This window comes from Tetrahymena thermophila, assembly GCF_000189635.1.
Source record: "Tetrahymena thermophila SB210 genomic scaffold scf_8254788, whole genome shotgun sequence".
In the NCBI taxonomy this organism is placed as follows: domain Eukaryota; phylum Ciliophora; class Oligohymenophorea; order Hymenostomatida; family Tetrahymenidae; genus Tetrahymena; species Tetrahymena thermophila.
In genome coordinates, this window is record NW_002476544.1 from 200,969 (window position 1) to 221,731 (window position 20,763).

The following is a 20,763-nucleotide window of genomic DNA, read 5'->3' on the forward strand; positions in this document are numbered from 1 at the left end:
CTAAAATTTAACTAACTTTAAATAACAAAAAAAGTTCAAAAATAGATTATGTTTAAATAAGCTATTTTTTAATTTTTAATATAAAATTAAACATAATTAAAAACTATTTTAATTAAATAATTTTAATTTCAATTCAATTTTAATCAATAAAAAATAAATTATTTATTTATTATTTTAAAAACCAAAAAATTATTCATATAAATTTATAGCTAATCCTGTTATTAAATATCACGTACTGTGTAGGTATGTACAGATCGTGATATTTCATTTAATTTTTATGATTTAAAGTTAAAATTATCATTTATTGGTATTCTTTAAAAAATTGATATTCTGTCTGGCCCTAATATATATATATATATGTAACATATTTACTCATAAAGATGGTTTAAATATAGATTATATATCTATCTATTTATTAGTAAAAAATATAGATTTTTAAATTATTTATACACTTATTTAATACAAATATATTACAAAATAAATATTGAAATTTATCTAATTTTTTTATTTTTTCAAATCTAATCTGCATTGATGATTTAAGACATACTTTTATCTTGATCTTTTTTTACATTTTAAGAATGTTTTTCATTTTAATTTAAATGATGATTATTATTATTATTATGATGGAAATTATTTTTGTGATGTTTATGTTTATTTTCATGATCTGCAAGCTTATGGTAGCCTTAATGCTCTTAGTCATGTTTATCTAACAAAGTTAAGTTAAATTCTTAAGTTATAGTACTAGACCCATATTTACCTTTATCATATTATAAAATATTAATAAATATTAAATGCATAATTATTATTTAATTACTTTATTTGAAGATAATTTAATTATAAATAAGGCTTCCAACAACTATAAATAGAAATCCTACAGTCTATTTTAATAGTTTTTAGTTAGATTTAATGTGTATTTTATTAAAAAAATATACTTATAAAATGATTCCAAATGGATTAAAGCTCTCCCATTACTAGTCAGAAAATACAGATATGACTATTCCAACTATCCATACTACTAAGCATCTGGATACATCTATTAAAGATCTAAAATTTATTTATTTAATTAATTAATTTTGAAAAATATTTATTTAATTTACAAAATAAATAAATTTAGTTGAATATCTTTTTTCAATTAAAATTAAATATTTTGACTAATATTTATTTACCTTGCCATTGCTGAGAGATTTTTTGTAACACTCACAGCAGAATAAGCATAAAATCCGATTGTGATCAAGACAATTAGCTAGGATATCAATAAGAGAGCTATAATATAAAAATAAAAGTAAATGAATCATAATTTCATCTTAAGATATTTTTAAATTTTCAGATTGAAAGATAGATTGATAGATAGATAGATAGATAAATTGATTGATGATATGCATTATTTTTGCATATGTGATTTTAACCACCCAAAATTTATTTTAATTTTATCTGCTAATTTTTCAGTATTCAAAAAATAAATGAGAAATTTAAGAAATATAAATTACAGTTTAATCGAAGTTGATTGAAAAATACCAAAATCGACTCAATTGTTCCTTAGGTGGAACTACTGTTTTAATAGACACAGAATCTTCCACTGCAAGGAATCAAGTTTAATATGATCAAAAATGCCAAATAATATATTACTCCCCAAACACCCTCAAATGCTACTAGATCAATTGGATTAATATTTTTATGAGTTGATATAATTTTCTCTTCTTAGATGAAAAGCATTCCATTCGCTAAAAGAGAAATTATAATGAGTGTATACCCAATTACTTAATCATTACTATCTTGGGTATTGCCTTTGCTTTACTGTATTCCAAAAGCTAAATTAGCTCCTCCTACTATTACTATACCTAAAAGCACAACAAATAGGCCAACTAAATTTAGTACATTTAATTTTCTTTTCAATACTGTTACAGATAGAATAGCTGTAACGATGATAACTCCCCCTCTTAAAATCTAATAAACTGAAGGAGATACAAGAGTGAGGGATGAATACTATAAGGTCATTGCTATTCCATCTAAAACAGCAGGATACAAACCAAACAAAGGGAGTTTTGATGATTGTTAAATATCTAATTATAAATTATGAGACACTGGCTTTGTTACTTATAGATTACTACCCTTTTTAACTCTAAGCAAGTAGAAAATGTAGCATAATGACTCACCAAGGAAGTAGCAAAATGTCTAATTTTATTGATTGACAAAAAATTGTTAACTTTAAATTTTTTACTTTATTGATTTACCTAAATAAATGGATGGAAGTATTTTTAACCATCAATGACTTATTTATTCTAAAATGAGCTTGCTTTATTGATATAATAAACAAAAATAAATATCAAGCGCTAGATTCTAAGTAGATTGCTTTAATTTAATGAATACCTATGGTTAAGATTGTTCCTCCTACTAGCATACCAACTGGAGCTAAATATTTTATAATCATTTAATTCTAATTCACTTAATCAATCAATCAATCAACTTTTTACTAAATTTAATTTAACAAAAAAGTAATTAAATATTTATAGTATTTTTTATACTACATATTAAAAAAATCACAGTCAGTCAGTCAGACAGGCTTTTAAATGATTAAAAATATATAATTTCATTTTATGTTTTGATCAAAAATAGACAAAACTTGACAAAAAAAATTCAACAATAAATATATTTTTACTACTTTAGTCATTATTTTATCTTAAAAAAATAAAATTCATCCTTTTATATTTAATCGATATATATTTTTTAGTGAGTTATTTTAGGTATCTTTAGTTTCAATAAAAAATAAAACTTTATTGATCAAAACAAAAGCATTTTTATTTTTTGTTGATAAATATTTATTCAAAAAAAAAAATAATTTTTCTGTTAAATTAAATAAAAATTATTCATAAAATAAATGCAAATTAATTACCTTTTTACATTATTTATCATTATATGAATGTTTATTTATAAATTAGATATAAACTATTCAATATATTTAATAGATATCAAAATTTAATGTTTGGAAAATCTAAAATAATTCTTCATTAGCATAATATATTTTTTATAGACTATTTTTAATATTAAAAAAATATATTTTTTTAACATATTTTAAATATTTTGAAATTTAACAGCTATCAAAATTATGTTGTCTAGAAAATCAATAAGATTTAATTCATTATTAATTAAAATACAATATAATTTATAGGCTATGCATTTTTTTAAAAATGATATTTTTTATTATTAAAATCAATTAAAATAAAATAAACATAAAATATTTTTTATCATTAAATACATCTGAATATTTAAGAGTCATTTATAAAATAAAATATTGCAAAATACTCTATAAATATAAGGGCATTAATGAATATAGATATTATCTAGTCAAAAGTAGCAGAATTAGTATTTGAAAATTTAATAAAATAATTTTATTTTAAACCAATAGAAATTAAATAAAAGTAAATGCAAATTATAATTTTTATGTTAAAAATATTTTAATTGCCTCAAAAATTGTTTATAAAATAGTTGTTAAAAAATGAAATAGATGCATTTAATGTAATAGCTTTCATAATATTATATATTTTTGAAAAGAAAGTCTATATATAACAATTGTTTGTTTGTTTTCTAAGTTAGATATTTTCAAATATATTTATTTTGAATAAAATTATTTTTATATTTAAATCAATATAAATTTAACTAAAATATTAATTAATTAAAAATGTCTTTAAAATTTCAAAAAATATTTTAGATAATTTATGAAGAGTTTTTAACATATAAAACAGCAGTCAAGTCAACTAATGAATAAATGTAATATCTCTCAAATTACATTTTTTGGAAAGTCTATGAGAAACCCTAGTTCACTTTGTGATTAATCTAATAAGTGAGATCTTGTAATTAGAATTAATTTTGTTTGATAAAGTATATTCATTAATTGTTGGATCATAATCAAATAAATCTTTTAGTAATTAAATTAAAAATTATTAGGAAATCAGAAAAAGCTTATTATTAACTTATTTTCACTCATAAAATATACATTAAAATGAGCAATTTATAACACAAGTCCTTTAATTATGATGAAGGAATGAAGGAATTAACAAATATAAATGAAGTTATTTAGAAAATATAGAAAGGAATTACACAAGTCACTTCTGCCTTTGAGTGTATTACGTTTTATCAGATATGATTTGAATATTGTATCAATATCATTTTAAAATTAAAATATAGAATTTGGGGCTTACAATTTGATACTTTCTAATGAACTCCCTAAGCTTTATGATAAGAGCAGTGTGTTTAAAAGCGTAATTACTCAATTCTCAGATATCTTTGCTAGGCTAAATGTTATATTGAACCACTCTGTAATTAAATTTTTTCTATAGCTAAATCTCAAATTAATAGTACATTTCTTAATAAAAAACTAAGAGTGACAAGATTAAGTCATGTAAGATTTACTTTACAGATTGGCAATAGCACTTCGACAAAGCGAAAGTAAATTTCAATTAAATAATTTAGGAAAGAAAGTAAAAGAATCTTTTTATAGAAAATAAAGAGCAATCACGACTAAGCAAAGAAGAAGTATGACCATTACGAGCAAAAAGTAGAAAAACTAAGAAAAAAGTAAAAAGAACTCATTCAAAAAAACAAAGAAACCCTAAAGGATAAGCAAAAATTAGAGCGAGTACTTCTAAATATATAATTAATTGTTTTATAATAATTAAAATTCTATAAATAAAGAATGAAGTAAAATTATAAAATTCACAATAACAATATAAAATCTCATCTGACGAGTCACTGAGGCAAATTCAGGATGTTTATATTTCACGTTATGATAATCTTCACAGTTTTGTAGCTGGAGTAAATTCTCTATTAAAATTATAAAATCATTTACTTATTAAATTAATATAGTATATGGCATCTATTAAAGAAATGAGTGCAAAACTAGATGATAAATTAAGTGAAATCCATAACCCAAAGAATTCTTTTGATAAGTGCAGATAAGAAGTAATTTATAATATTTTTCTATAGATTATTAAAATTAAAAAATGTACAAATAAAATGACAAAATACTTATAAAATATTAATACAAACAAACAAGATAGACAAATAATATATAAAGTATATTATAACTAATAAGAAGCACTAATTTTTCATTTAAAATATCTTTTGATTTAATTATTTTAATAAAATCTTTGATTTAAAAGCATCAAAACAATTTATTTTAAAAGAATTAAAAGGTTTACTAAAAACTTTGTATTAAAAGAAATTAACAATTTTTTGAAGTAGTTCGAATAAATAATTTATTTATCCTAAATTAAATTCTTATTTTTAATGAAATCTTTTTTTTAATGATTTTTAATCAATATAATTTTGCATAATTGAGTAAAGAAATGTAAAAAAAGCAATAAATAAATTTTGTTTTTTGATTTATAAAAATGCTTAAAAAATACAAAATACAAAATAAAAAATATTTATTTGAAAGGTGTTAAAATAAAAACAAGATGAAAGAATCAAAAAAGCAATAGATCAGGATATGGTACTTATATAAAAAGCTGAAGAAAGGGAAAAAGCAAAATATCAACCTCCCCCAATACCAGTAAAAAATAAATTTTCAATGAAGTGAGCTTATTTACTTAAAAATAAATTAAATTTTGTAGGACGTTTCAGTAAGAAGAAAATCTTTACATTTAGAAATGAATTAAGACGAATAGAGATAGGCAGAATAAAATTAAAATTTTTACAATCAAACCCCTAACGTGCAAAATAATGACTAAGAAGAGCCTATTTATGGTATGGAGTACGTCTCAAATAATAATTATAATAATAATACAACTACTACTAATGAATATACTCCAAGCTATAATAATCAAGCTAGCTATAATTATGGACATCAAGATAGCAACTAAGAAAGTCATAACACAAATTTATAAAATTACTCCAGCAATTTAGTCCACCAAAGTTCCTATGGTTCTCCTATCCAACAAAACTAGAATAGCAACTACTATTCAAATATGCAAAGTAAAAGATTTTCTGAAAGCAATACATATTCATAGTAATAATATAATTATGGTGATCCTTAATTGCAATTTAAGGCCAAATCAGCAACTTAGTACAGTTAAAGCTGTAATATCTTATTTGCTCTATACTTAAATTTTAAAATATTTTTTTTAATAGAAAATTATCAAAATTATGGAGACAGTTATAACAAAAGCTATGGGCAGGTATTTATTTATTTATTTATTTATTTATTTATTATTTTATGAATATTAAAATTAAATTAAATTAATACAAAATTTATCTTTAGGATTACAGGTTTAGAAATGAATCACAAACAAATACAACAGGTTTATAAAATTTGAATATCCAGCATTCAGTTAGTGTAGGTGCTTAATCACCTTATAACCACTTTCAAGCAAATTAATAGAATCATCACTATTAAGGTGGACATTAATACTAAAATTAGAAGTCTTCTGATCCTTTTGTAAATAATAAAATATATTAGAAATTAATTTGTTAAACATTTAATTAAACTAAAATAGGACTTATTAGATGATTGAAAATGCTATTTAGTATGTTTCAATTATTTATTTATTTATAAATAAATCTGGATAATCTATCTGCATTTAAATATGTTAAAGTGATGTTTAGCTATTCCCTTAAACATATATATTAAATATATTTTAAATACGATTAGTTAAGTAAAAGTTTGGACTAAACAATATATTAAAAGATAAATAATTATAATTAATAAAAAAGAATTGTAATTGAATTATTAATTAATTAGCATTTCTATAAATTTATCTATTTGCTATCATTTAATATTATAAAATTAAAACCCATATAAATAGCAAGCATCTATTTAAACAACTATTTACTTACTTTCTACAATTTCTGTAATTAAATTCACAAGTTTTAAAAATTATTCTAAATTAACACATTCAAGAAAATTAATTTTTACTTTTAAATTAGAAAAACTCTTTAAAATTTTTTATTTTTTATTATTTTTAAAAAATAAATTGATTTGTTTATAATTAATTTAAAAAAGTGAGTATTTTAAATAAATATAAATTTTATTTTAAAAAACTTTTGAATAAAACAAAGTATTTTAAATATTTTATAAATGAGTTAAATTTATTCTATTTAAATTTAAATATTAATCTATTTTTCTAAAACTAATTTATTTCAAAATATAAATTAGAATAAAAGATGAATTTCACTTTTTTAAAAAGTATTTTGCTTAGAAGATTTCAGAAAGTAAAAAATAAATTTATGAATATTTACAGATAATTTAAAAAATTATTTTTTAATGAAAATAAAACAATTAAATTTAATTTTCTTTAATCAACAAATTAAGAAACAAAGAAAATATTTGGAGTTTCTAAGAAAAGCTGATAATATAATTGGATAATAAATATGATAAATGAATGCTATTATGCTTTGAATATAAAAATTTTAAGTTTATAGTCTATTTTTTACAAGTAAGTTTTAAGAAAAAAAATGAAGCTTAAGATTTTAAAAGATTAATAGAGTGAGTTGTTTGTTTGCATATGTAAAATAAATTATAAATACTTTGCAATATTGAATATACAATTGCTGTTTTAAACTATAGTATATAGGTTATTATTAAGAAATAAATGAATTAATTTGGTTTATTTAGAAATCCAAAAAGGTCTTATTTATTTATTTATTTATTTATTTATTTATTTAAAGTAGAAGTAGTATATATTTATAAAGTATTCATTTAAAATTATTATTTAATTATCAAAAAATTAGCTAATTTTTCTCTAATTTATTATCTTTAACTTAGTTAGTTTGTTGTTATTTAAATTAATTTATATGGTACATTACTTTATTTTTCAAGTGTGTTTTTCATATGTTATTTTGTATTTAAATGCGGTATTCGAAGAATCATAGCTTGCTATTAACATTTTTTTACATTAATTTATTATTATTATTATTTAAGAATGTATTCTTGTATTTGAAGAAAGTTGAAAGAGACTATGAGATAGATTTAAAAAAGCAAAAGTTATTGTTCAATTTCTTAAAAAGAGGTTTGCTCTAGTTAGTTTATCTAGTCCAAGAGAAAATATATATATATTTTGAAGTAAGCCATTTGGTTGCTTTTTATTATAGGAATTGCTCTTAATTAAATAACAATTTTTTAAGGTTCAATAGGAAGAGAGAGCTATGAGACTTGTGTTTAAAAAGAAAAGTTTTCATTTTTTATTTTATATTTTATATAATGGTGATTATATGTTAGAAGAATGAATAAGTTAAGTAGTTATGTCTGTCTGTCTGTGTTTGAAAGAAATACCATTAAGAAGCTGTTTTTCATCAATCAATCAAACTATGCTTGCTCTGTTTGATCCTAAAGTTTTGAAGATATAAACAAGTGCAAGACAGCGAGCCCTTTAGAAAATTCCTGTTATGAATTTACCCTTTGATTTCAGTATCATAAATACAAAGAAAAGAATTATAAGGCCAAATTTGATATAGTCTTTTTTGCTCAAAGGCAGCTTGCAGCCATACTTGAGGTTAGTAAACATTTCATCATCTATTTTAAATAAAAAATATAAAATTAATCATGGAATTTATTTAACAATTTTCTAAATTTAATGAATCAAGACAATATATTTTACTTAATAGGTTATTATTCTATGAGAGACGCTTGTTTAGCCAGCCATTAATCAAATCGTGGATTTCGTTCATGTTAGAATCTAAGTGAGGTTAATGAAAACCTTATTCAATTAAGTGGTTTTGTTTTATTGTGGAGGATACTGTGTTGAAAAGTTGAATTGAATTTTAGTATTTGCTAACAACATCTTCCTTTCCATGAATCAGAAAGATAGGAACTGTAATTTTAGAGGCATTTTTCTGCACAAATTCACTCATTTCAATAAGAGATATTGCCATCCTTAGACTTAAAAAGAAAAAAAATTAGTTTCAAGAAAAATCAATTCAAATGAGATTACGTTAAATGTGGAGAAATATGTTCGTCTTTTATCATTTTCTTAATGTGATAGCTATTTTTGCAAAGAGCGCTCAAGTTGATTTTACTGTTGACGAGAAGATCCTTAATAAATTATGAAAACAAATTAGTATATCATCAAATACGTCAATTAAAATATATGCATGCGTAAATTGTAGATGATGTAAGAGTGAGTTATTAATTTAATAAATAAATATGCTTGTATCTTTTTTTCTTACAAACACTTCCTTATTCAAATAAAATTAACCCAATAAGTCAATTCACACAAAATATTTGAAAATTTAGCAATTCATCAATAAATCAATCAATCAATCGAATAATTTATTACTCAATCAATCAATTCATTTACTCACTCATACATCATCAATCTTCAATCAGCATTGAAATTATATTTTTATTCAATATTCTATTTGAAAATCGTTTTTGTTTAATTTTTACCTCGTAAAACATAAGCAAGATTCTTGCTAAGAATTTTTTATTCTAAGTCAATCCAAAATAGTTGGGAACTTTTAAGAATGCGTTTAGAGAGACAAGACCTGCTACTTAAATTTAAGGATTCATAATCAAATAAGAAAGAACTCCAAGAGTTCCAGTACTGTGGGCATAAATATAAAGTGGAATACTCTTATCTACAAGTTGTATAATTGTAGTTAAATCTTGTTAAAATTCTTCAGTAGAGCTGCAACGAGAAATTCCTCCTGTATAACCGAAACCTCTTTAATCATACATATGGACTTCAAATCCTTGTCTAGCAAAATAATCTCCAAACTGTGTTTTTAATAAAATTTTAAATTAATAAATAAATAAAGTTAAGGTTTAAATTTAATCAAATTGATGACAAAATTATTAAATTAGCTATGTCATCAATAAATAAATGCATTTTGTAGGTGCTCAGTATTTATGATACAACAATAAAATTAATCCAACTATAAGTAAATTTTTCATTAACTTTTGAGGGTGAGTTAAAAAATAATTTAAAGCTTTGAATTACAATCCAGAAAAAGCTTTTATAATTAAAAATAATTAATTAGATAAGAGAGCCTTCTCTATCTTTTGTACGTAACTTACGTATGCAAGTTCGTTTTAATTATAAATATTTATTTATTTGTTTGTTTGTTTTTAACACCAAAAATATTTTTTTTCTCAAATCAAGATTTTCTACTAAATTTATATTATATTATAAATTTTAGAGGAACTTTTTTCCTCCATAAAATAATGATTTTTTTAAAATATGATTAAATTGTTGCTAGTTTTTAGAATTTTGTTATTTGTATCTATACTTTTGTTTGGAGGAGTAAAATAGTAATTTTGATATTTATTTGCCTAGCTAAAAAAATAAATTAATTTAGTTTATTTAAAATATTATTTATTGATGAATAGTAGAAAGATGGAAAATCTTAGTAAATCATCAAAATAGTCTAATATAATTTCTAAAATATTTACTTACAAATATTTTAATTTTTTTATAAAAATCTTAGGTGAGTTATTATTTTCTAACAAATTAACTAAATATTTGCTCAATTTAAAAGATTTCTATTTAGAAGTTTCAAAGTTTATTTATAGAAATTCTTAATTTTGAGTAAATTTTTTTTAAAAAATTGTAAGTTCTTTGACAAGTAAAATATTGTTAAATGAATTCGATTAGTCACTCATTGATTGATTAATTAATTCATTCTGAGATTTGGTAATCTATCAATTAGGCATTAGAAAACTGTATGAAAGATTTTCAAGCTTGAAATTTATTTAATTTACTTTAATTTTTACGCTGCTTGATTTTTGAAATGAATGTTTTTTTGATGAGGGAATATTTATCCAAAAATATAATTATATCACCTTTTTTTTAACTTTTACCCTCTAAATTCTAAATCTATTTCTGAGAAAACGTTAGTTTATCTCAAAATTTAGTTACTTGATACTATTTTTTCAAATTTTTTCTTCAAATAAAATACTGACTTTCAAATAGAAAGATTATTTCTTTTATTCGAATACTTATTTTCCTCTTCTGTGGATAAAAATTACTTTTAGTAAATATTTTATGTTATCATATGCTTTTAGAGGATTATCACCCTTAAAATTTATTAAAAGGCTCCTTTCATTAAGGAGAAAGCAATTACTTTTTATGGTGTTAAAAATAATACGAGTAGAAGTTTAAAATTAAATTCTGATTTCATTTAAATTTAAGTAATTACATTGATATAAAGACCAGAATGCTCACAAAAGCCGTGGATTGCTAATATACTGGCTTTTGGCTTGGCTGCTATAGGATAGAAGTGAGTATAATATAATTTAATCCCTGTATCTTTAGTCTATACAAATTTTCTTTCTATCGCATAATCAGCTCCCGTATTTACTATTTTACCCAAAAATTTAGTTGAATCTTCTGCAAATTGCAAGTTCAAGTCTTGCTCGAAGAATTTTTAAATAGGATTGATGGTTTAGTACTTCGCATTTTTTCTCTAAAACTTAGTATTTGTTTGTGTATTTTGCTACTGCTAAATAGGAGTTTAAATTGTCTAGCTTTAAGTTGTTGATTAAGAAGAATCAGTGGATGCGTTTGATACTTTGCGCTCAGGACGGAGCGAATCTTGCATTGAAACTGCTAAAAATTCGTTTGCAGTAGGTTAATTGTATGCGTCTTTGTTCATTAATTAGTGAGGAGCAAAATACACTTAATCGTTACTCTTGACATTATTACTAACAATAAAGACCTTGTTTTTTGGAGATGTCTTGGCTGGATTAAATACTTGCATATTTGATTTAATCATGGGATTATTATCCTTTTATATGACAATTGTAGCTGAAGACATTATATTGCACTATTTAGTGTTTTGGCTTGGTAAATTATTTAGTTTAAGCTATTCTTTATGAAAAGGTTATGTGTTGCTTTTCTTAGTTTGCCTGTTTCTTAATATATTGACAAATTTCTTGTTTATTAATTATATGAAACAAGCACTTCACATATATGCCTTTACTTATATATAAGCATTATATTTGATTTCCAAGTATATTTTTACTAAATTATATGTGAAATTACTTAAATTACATGCACACACACTCTTTCTTTACTCACATACATGAATTCATTCATTTATATAAAGAAGAAATGATATTCATATATTTATTCACATAAAATTTCATTCATTCATTAATGAATGAATTGATTAATTGATTTGATCACTTAATTAATAGTAATGATTTCCATATTTAAATTAAAAATTCTCAAAGAATATTTCATTCATTTTTATATGGACTAAAAAAACCCAATTAAACAGACAATTATTAATATTTGTTTTTTTGGTCTCTTTTTTGTTAATTTTTGCTTTAATTTTGTTTGATTTTGTGATAGTTTGATTTTCTTTGTTATTTGTTTGTTTTATTCGCTTTCTTTTTAAATTTCACATTCAATTTCATAGTCATCTCTATATTACATTTCTTATTTTTTTCATTCACTTTATCTTTCTTTAAAGTAGAACCACTCTCGCTAATTTTATTAATTGCTTGCTTGTTTTTTCCTCTTCTTTTTATATAAGTTGCGTAACTTTCTCACGTCTCTTCTGACGTCAGACTTTTACAAAAGGATATTTATAGTTAAATGCACTCCCTTACACTTTTTTTAGATTGTCCTATGTTACTGCTGAATTAATTATTTTTCCTTCTAATTTTTAACCCTTAATCCCTCACTTTTGTCCATAATTTAACTAATTTTGAGCACTCTTTTATTTCATTTTTTTTACCATAACTATTGCTCATCAAAAATTTAAATTTTTATTTTCAAACATCAAAAACGATTTGAATTATTTTACCCATTTATTTTTTTAAGCACACATTTAACATTTTTAAATTACTCATATTAAACTAGTTGCTTTAAATAAAACTATCATGACATATTTTTCGTCCAGCAATTAAGGTGAAATTCAAGAGTTATAAAGTAAAAAGCACAAAATTAAGATATTTAAGAAGCAAATTTTTAATGGACAATGAAATTCTAAAATCAGACAATAATCGATTTCCTTAATTAGCTTAGGGCATCTGTCTGTCTATAAATATTTAAAATACCAAAAAAAAATCACCGAATAATCTATCAAATGTTAATAACAAATTAACACACAGTAAAACTTGAACTACAAAGCATTAAATATCTTCAGTTTACTAATAAAGCTAAATCAACAAAAAAATACTGGTAGTAAGTTAGCAGTTAATTCAAATGAATGGTTTTCTTAACTTTCAAGAAGTTGAAATTCTTGCAGAAAATTCTGAGTGACGTTAGTTATTTATTTATATAGCTTTGTATTAATTTATAAGTGTATTTTCTATTTGATTTTTATAATTCAAATACAATCAAATTTTATTATCATTCTAGCAACTAACTAATAAAGATAATTAACCATTTAACTTAAATAATAAAAGTATATAGCTTAATGAAGTATTCAAAATAAAAATTTTTAAAACGTACTATTTTAAATTGAATCTGTTATACTTTTAACACAAACAAAGCATAGAATACATTTTAAATAACTATTTTTTTACCAATAAAATTGAAAAATAAAACATACCAATAAAAAATGAATCCTTTGGATTTAAGTATACCTGAATCTGCTTCCTATCTCCAAAAATATTCCATCTGATTAATAATCGATACATCGCATAACTACATATTTAATATGACTTGTCTTCTTCTTGAGATTATTTTTGTATAAAATTGCATCCAAAAGCGGAAATAAATACCATGTTGAATTTACGAATATATTAATTATTCCAAATATAAAGTTTACAATTTTTTAAATAGAAATAAGGTGCTATAATTCTGATATCCCTTTTGACTTATCAATAATTATATTATATTAATTTATTGTCTATGGGATGTTAAATATTTCAAGTATTATCTACAGAAAATTATGTATGATTGCTTATAATTTATTAAAAGAGTGGTGGTGATACTTCTGTGATATTAATGAATTTTTAAATAATTGTATATAATCAGAACAAGTAGAAAAATTTTTCTAAAAAAATACCACCTAAATTTAATCACATGACATTAAAAAATAATTCCCTCATCTAAATAAAGATATTTACTGATAAAAATAAATTTCATTTTTACAAATATTTAACTTAAGATTTTTCTATTTAAATAGATTACTTCCATCTTTTTTTCTATCTGTCTATTTTAAAAATTTATAATCCTAAATTAATATAATTCCTTTTCTAACTAATTAATAACTAACTAACTAAATATTTACAATTTTCTTACTTTTAAATTAGATATTTTTTAAGCTATTCAATTTCAACTTTTAAAAAAATCCATAAACTTGTTTCAAATATACCAATGTAATTAAGTTTCTTAAATAAATTAAAAATAACTTAATTCTCAATGTATCATTAAATTGAATTTCTTCTTAATCTAATTTATTTTTATTTGATTTGCTAACTATATAAATTGTTTTTACCAAAATATTTTATAAGTATAATTAAAACAATTAAAACAAATTCTAAATCATTAAAGATTAATGTGGTTTTGTTAATTAAAATATACTTTTCATAAATTTTTGCTAATTTTAGAGCTAGATTATCGTTAAAATAATTATAAATTAAATTAAAAAACAATTAATTAAAAACAACTCTAAAATTTAATTAATTTTTATAAAAAAAAATTCAAAAAAAAATTTTCTACGTATTATTTATTTTAAATTATTCAATCAAACTAAAAATAAATAAATAAATACATACATACTTGAGTTATTTTTTGAAACTGAGTTTTTTTTAATTATATTAATGCATTAATAAATTATATTATATTATATCACAATATAGGAGGATGTCATAGATTCAAATCTAAAAATCAATAGATGTTTGGATTTTTAAAAATGATAAAATAATTGTAAAAATACATTTTTATTTATCATTATTTCCCTCCTTTAAAATATTTAAAAATATCCGTTTGTACTCTCATTTTTAAGATTTGATTTTAATTATAAAATATATGATAAATAACCATAATACTAAATAATAAAAATAAATGGTTATGTACTGTTTACTGGAAATATCATTTTTTTAAAATAACAAAATGCTTTATATTAAAATAATAAAATAAATTTAATCCATAAAATGAATGACTGACGGATGGATGGATGGATGGATGGATGGATGGATGGATGGATGGATGGATGGATGGATGGATGGATGGATGGATGGATGGATGGATGGATGGATGGATGGATGGATGGATGGATGGATGTATGACTCTTTGAATGATAAAATAAAATCCAAAGAATTTATTTATTCAGCATAAATGATAGAAATTAAATATTTATGCATACAAAAGTCTAAGAAATATTAAAATTAATTAGATATTAACAAATCTATATGAATGCAATTAATTACTTAATCAATTGATTTGTTCGTAAGATAATTCACTCAAAATTTATATTCAAATTAATAAATAATATATTTGTAAATAAATACTTAGCTAATTTATCATTATTTATTTTTAGGGAAGCTCAAAATTTATTTATAAGTCAATATATATCAATAGCTAATTTACATATATAGACAAAATGAAAAAAGCTTTCATTTTAATTTTCATTGGAGCAATTTATTCTATATTGTCTTTAGTTAAATGCCAGACCATAAATTGTAACAACCATCCTATCTTTATAAAGTCTCAAAATGTCATTTAAAATATACTTAAAAATGATAATGTAACATCTATGAATGCCACAGGATTATATAATGTCCTTTCTCCAATGTACTAAAGTGCAATCCCTAAAATTGCCTAAGATTCTGATGTAGGAGTATGCTCAGATTATGTTGGCGATAACTCCTGCTGCTTCAAAGCATTTACTTAATGGATAGATAATGCTGCTTTACTGAAAGTTTTAAATATTTAGTCAACAAATAGTGCTTATTAATAATTAGTTGATAACTATGTAGCTTATCTATATGATGGCAATTGTAAATAAGATTTTCTACCATATAATCAAGTAAATAATACTGCTATATATGGTAATAGGAATTTGAAAAAATTTTAATCGTTGAGAGCAAGTCTTTCTGCCATAAAAATTGGATTTGCTCAAAATATTACTTCTTTCACAAGAGGAGTTCTATGCGGAATGTGTGCTGGAGTTGATGTAGTCTAAAATTATTTTAATGATAAGGGTTTATTAAAAATATAACAAAGTAGCTTAGACTATTTTATAGGAAATACGACATTAAATATTAATTATTATCTAGGCAATTTTACATAATAAAGTATTTCAGATGTTATTGATGAATTTAATAGTGGATATATTAAAATCAGTAAACCTGATGGACTAACTTGTGCTAATTATGTTAAAGGTAAAATAACTTAGAAATTTGCAAATCTAGGAATAAGTCTTCAAGATTCATCTGGAAATTTAATTTGTCCTGGAACTATCGCTTTTGGGGATAACTCTGCTTGTGAGAATAATTTGTAAGGTAGTCCTTCTCTCAATCCTCCTAGTAGCTCTGGTAGACTTCTTTTTTAGGAAATTCATGATATGGTAAGAATGCTTTAAGCTACGGTAGATGCTGTAGGTGACACTAATATAGGTATTAATGCTGTAACAAATAGTACATAAACTGATAGTGTAATTGATGAATTTGGTAGTAACATACAGCCAAATTTTAATACAATCAATCCAAATAGTAGTAATAATTTGGTTTTTATTGTCTTGTTCTCTTTAGTTGCGTTATTTATGTGATTATACATAAAATTTATTACTAATCAATCCAAAGTAATAATATTTATTAACTTATATTTGTAAAACAAAAAAATATTTATTTCAAAAATTGTTGTTTGTTTTTATTTTTTAAATAATCTGGCTTCATCAATCATTATATCTTATTAATATATATATATATTTTATAATATTGTGTTTACATTTACTGAAAAAAGTATGATTTTGATGAAAATAAAAAAAATAATTTATTTGAAAATTAATTTTATTTAACTAAATTTTATTAAAACTCTTCAAGAAATTAATCCCATGTCCATTCATGTCGATGCTGCTAAGACAGACGCAAAATTAAATTCTTAAAAATTTTAAATAAAATAAATTATAATTCTGTAATGTAAGTACTCTAATTAAGACACACTCTCTGTGTATAAAAAATATTTTCTAATAATTAAAAACAAATTTTGTATTTTTATTTTTGGAATAATTTCTTCTCTTTCTTTTCAATCAATTTTTTACCATATATACATGAAATATTCATTATATGTCTTTTGGATGTATTTCTTAAATATTAGATTAATTATTAATATGTTAGTTAAATTGTTATTCAATCAATTTATATTAGATACTATTAATTCTTCATACTCAAGATAGATTACAATTATATTTAAATTTAAAAAATCATATTTAATCTTTATTTATTTATATTAAGCAATGAAGTTAAGTGATATTTTTTTAAAAAAAGAAATAGAATAAATATTTAAAAAAGAGAAAAAGAGTGATTAAGTTTTTATCTTTATGGGAATTTAAGAAAAGTGTAAAATAATTTGATTATGTGTAGAGATTTAAAAAACTAAGTAAAAGATAAAGAAGATTAGATCAATTAGAATAATATAAATTTTAGAGAAAAAATACTAATTTCTTCAAAAAGAAAGTCAAACATATTAAAAAAATCAACTTAGTTAATAATTGAACTAAAGGACTGAGGGAGGAGCTATGTCATCTCAAAATCAATAATCTAATCATTTTAATATACCAGACGGCTATCGATGGATTAAAAAAATAGGCGAAGGTGCATATGGTTAAGTGCATTTGGTGTAAAGCATTAGAGATGGTAGTAAATGGGCGATAAAAAATATATATGTTAGTGGAGGTGAAGATGTGAAAAAAAAACGCTAATCTGAATACAAAATCCTTAAGAAGCTTGATAATCCTCATATAATTAAGTTCAAGGAGGCTATTAATTATAGAAATTAATAATTGATTTAGATCATTATGGAATACACAGATGGTAAATATTTAAAAATGTTATCTTGAAATGAAAGATATTTATTTCTTTTTTGCTTTTTTTATTAGCTTATTTTTTAGATAATCTATAAAAACAAACCTCAATATTTAATTTATGTAATATTTGCAATCAAATATATAAAAAAATTAATAAATAAATATATAGGTGGAGACTTAGAAAAACTAATAGAAAAATAAAAATAAAGTGCAAAACCATTTGAAGAAGAGAAAATTTTAGATTTTTTTATTCAAATTTGCTTGGGCTTGGATTGCATACACAAAAAGTAAGTAGAAGAAATAAAATTATAGTTTTATTTATTAAATAATCTTTTATAATAAAGTAAAATAATTCATAGAGATATCAAACCTGCAAATATATTTTTAACTGCTTTTGGTTAATTGAAAATTGGTGATTTCGGAGTATCAAAAGAACTTTAATACACTAAATAATGTCTAAAAACAATAGTTGGGACTCCGTACTATATAGCTCCAGAAATTGTAAGTGGATATGCATATAATTCAAGTGTTGATATTTGGTCTTTAGGTGTTATTCTATATTAGCTGTGTTGTCTTTAACCACCTTTTTAAGACTGGAATGAAGCAAATCTTTACTGTAAAATTAAAAAAAAACCCTATCCACCTATAGCTTAACTTTATTACTCAGGAAAACTTAAAACATTAATATCTAAACTCCTGAGAAAATGCCCAAAGGAACGCTATACTTTAAAATAAATATTCGACGAATCTTTAATTTAAAGTAGACTCAAAGTATACTTAAAAAAATCCATTTTAGTAAATTAATATAAATTTTATTTATTAATTTTTAAGATATAATTTTTTTTTTCTTATTAATTTATAGAATAGATCTCCTGATATACCTTAGGTAAATAATTTTATGGAGCAAGACTCATTATTGAATCAATTCATATAGAATGATCACTTGTAAGAAAATAGATAAGAAATTAACCAATAACCTGTTAATAGCAATGTAAATTAATAAAATATCAATCCAACTTCTGCTAATAACTAAAATTTCGAAAGTAATAATAATTAATTAAATGAGCTTAGGCCATAAAGTTGTGCCAATAGGTAAGCTTAAGAAGAATAAAAAAATGAATCTGCTGATAGGAGAAAAAACTTACAAAAACTTGACAAATAAGAGTAATCAAATTTAGAAGAAAAAAATGCACAGAATAATAATAATAATAATAATATAGAAAATAATACAATTCCAGCTAGTCCATAAGTAAAGAATTTTAACACTTTAAAAAATGAAAATAACACTCATCTAAGTGGAAAGAGTACTTCATAAAGTAGTTAAATATCGGACTTAGAAACACCTGTCGCAGAGAAAAAGGTGTAGCATTGTCGATCATCAGTTATAATAAAAATTAAAAACATTACTGATTAGAGAAATGAGTAAAATCAAAAAAGTTAAGATAACCCTTTTATTTTACCAAATCAATAATAAAATAAAAAAGATAATCTTTAGTAGTTTAAATCAAAATCAGTTATTGTATTCAATGAAAGAGATTTCTTTTGTAATAAATAAATATTGCCACCTCTAACATAAATACAAAAAATAGAAATCGAAAAAGAAAATGTAAATCAAAATCATTTGAATGAAGATTTATAAAAATAAATTTAAGTAAACAGAAAATATGAAAACATATTTAGTACACATTAAAAATAAATCAGTGGCTTAGATAAATAAAATATTCAATATGAAAAAAAAATAAAATCGAACCTCAATTAGGTTGATAAATTCCCAATAACTCCAACCAAACCAGATTAAAAAGATTTGAACACAAAATAAAATGGTAATTCTTAAGAACAAAAAAATATTTCTAAAGCAAAAAGAAATAATTTTAATGAATAAGAATTCAACACTCATTCTTGTTAATTATTGACCGGAAAAAAAAAAAATTTTGTAGAGTAAATTAATTGTGATGAAAGTTATTAAAATAATTTATTTTATCATAAAGTAAGGAGCAGTCACAAGAGAAGAATTCCAAGGTTCTATTTGAATAAAAAACTCAAAGTAAATTAAATTAAAAATATATTTTTTGAATTTAGTTTTTGTATATGAAGAAGATATTTGTCTTGAGAAATAATCGTCTAAAAATAACATGATTAGAGAGCTAAATTAATTTTAAGTACCTTATTCAGAAGATGAATACATCAAATACCTGACGTGTTTAGTATATTAAATTGTTTTAAAATAGCATTTTGAAATAAACCATTGAATTTTATTTAGATTTAAAGTGAACCAAATTATGTCAAAGAAACCTATAATGAGGAAGATTTACTTTAGGAAAATGATCTTAAACTAATAGATGATGAAGATTTTTATTATGATGATTACTTTGAAGAAGAAGAAGAAGAAGTAGAAGAAGAAGAAAAAATAAATAAATAACAAGAAAGAGATGTAGAAAAGATTTATAACATTCCAAGATAATCACAAGAATAATTTAATGTAGTTTTCATCAAAATTCCAATTTATATTTATTTATGTCCTATTCATAAATATAGTAATTGAAGGAAGATTTCTTTAAAAAAATGACACAAGAGTAATTCAAACTACTTTACAACATAGTAAATAAGGAGGTAAAATTAATTTAAAAATATTTTTAAAAGAAGAAAGTAATTTTATTTTAAAAATTAGATGTAAAATTAAGACTTCTTAGATGATACACTAAAGAACTAAATAAAGATATTATAAAAAAAGATTCTCTCAGTTGAACTAGATGAATTAAAGTATAAAATATAATAATTAATTTATCTATTAAGTTAAGATTGAAAATAGTGATTTTTATATTCAATATTTTTCACTATTTTTCTTTC

The 20,763-nt window shown here is 21.9% G+C and overlaps 6 protein-coding genes across 6 annotated transcripts; 3 read left to right on the forward strand and 3 right to left on the reverse strand. All coding sequences in view use genetic code 6, as the record gives it.

Annotated features, from left to right (window-relative positions):
- Nucleotides 1–512: 512 nt before the first annotated feature.
- TTHERM_00260710 (nucleotide-sugar transporter) lies at nucleotides 513–2,428 on the reverse strand (the record flags this gene model as incomplete). The annotated part of the gene is made up of 7 exons (XM_001009018.2): nucleotides 513–757; nucleotides 815–878; nucleotides 933–1,044; nucleotides 1,167–1,263; nucleotides 1,488–2,172; nucleotides 2,232–2,293; nucleotides 2,368–2,428. The coding sequence occupies 7 exons, from the start codon at nucleotides 2,426–2,428 to the stop codon at nucleotides 513–515; spliced, it is 1,326 nt and encodes a 441-aa protein (XP_001009018.2).
- A 1,479-nt stretch (nucleotides 2,429–3,907) lies between these two features.
- On the forward strand, nucleotides 3,908–6,509 carry TTHERM_00260720 (hypothetical protein; the record flags this gene model as incomplete). Its single annotated transcript, XM_001009019.2, has 11 exons — nucleotides 3,908–4,118; nucleotides 4,183–4,313; nucleotides 4,378–4,443; nucleotides 4,496–4,633; nucleotides 4,690–4,809; nucleotides 4,861–4,956; nucleotides 5,435–5,548; nucleotides 5,610–6,075; nucleotides 6,127–6,173; nucleotides 6,257–6,433; nucleotides 6,492–6,509. The coding sequence occupies exons 1-11, from the start codon at nucleotides 3,998–4,000 to the stop codon at nucleotides 6,507–6,509; spliced, it is 1,494 nt and encodes a 497-aa protein (XP_001009019.2). The 5' UTR covers nucleotides 3,908–3,997.
- Nucleotides 6,510–8,294: 1,785 nt separating this feature from the next.
- On the reverse strand, nucleotides 8,295–11,748 carry TTHERM_00260730 (alpha/beta fold hydrolase; the record flags this gene model as incomplete). The annotated part of the gene is made up of 5 exons (XM_001009020.3): nucleotides 8,295–8,506; nucleotides 8,592–8,872; nucleotides 8,925–9,025; nucleotides 9,380–9,709; nucleotides 11,131–11,748. 5 exons carry the CDS (start codon nucleotides 11,746–11,748, stop codon nucleotides 8,295–8,297), a joined length of 1,542 nt encoding a protein of 513 aa, XP_001009020.2.
- A 1,544-nt stretch (nucleotides 11,749–13,292) lies between these two features.
- On the reverse strand, nucleotides 13,293–13,977 carry TTHERM_000260759 (transmembrane protein, putative; the record flags this gene model as incomplete). The annotated part of the gene is made up of 2 exons (XM_012795889.1): nucleotides 13,293–13,824; nucleotides 13,880–13,977. The coding sequence occupies 2 exons, from the start codon at nucleotides 13,975–13,977 to the stop codon at nucleotides 13,293–13,295; spliced, it is 630 nt and encodes a 209-aa protein (XP_012651343.1).
- A 1,070-nt stretch (nucleotides 13,978–15,047) lies between these two features.
- Nucleotides 15,048–16,659, forward strand: TTHERM_00260760 (transmembrane protein, putative; the record flags this gene model as incomplete). The annotated part of the gene is made up of 2 exons (XM_001009023.3): nucleotides 15,048–15,172; nucleotides 15,471–16,659. The coding sequence occupies 2 exons, from the start codon at nucleotides 15,048–15,050 to the stop codon at nucleotides 16,657–16,659; spliced, it is 1,314 nt and encodes a 437-aa protein (XP_001009023.2).
- A 969-nt stretch (nucleotides 16,660–17,628) lies between these two features.
- TTHERM_00260770 (Serine/Threonine kinase domain protein) lies at nucleotides 17,629–20,719 on the forward strand (the record flags this gene model as incomplete). The annotated part of the gene is made up of 9 exons (XM_001009024.2): nucleotides 17,629–17,923; nucleotides 18,086–18,203; nucleotides 18,261–18,711; nucleotides 18,779–19,854; nucleotides 19,905–19,960; nucleotides 20,014–20,120; nucleotides 20,177–20,395; nucleotides 20,452–20,526; nucleotides 20,585–20,719. The coding sequence occupies 9 exons, from the start codon at nucleotides 17,629–17,631 to the stop codon at nucleotides 20,717–20,719; spliced, it is 2,532 nt and encodes an 843-aa protein (XP_001009024.2).
- Between the last annotated feature and the right edge of the window lie 44 nt (nucleotides 20,720–20,763).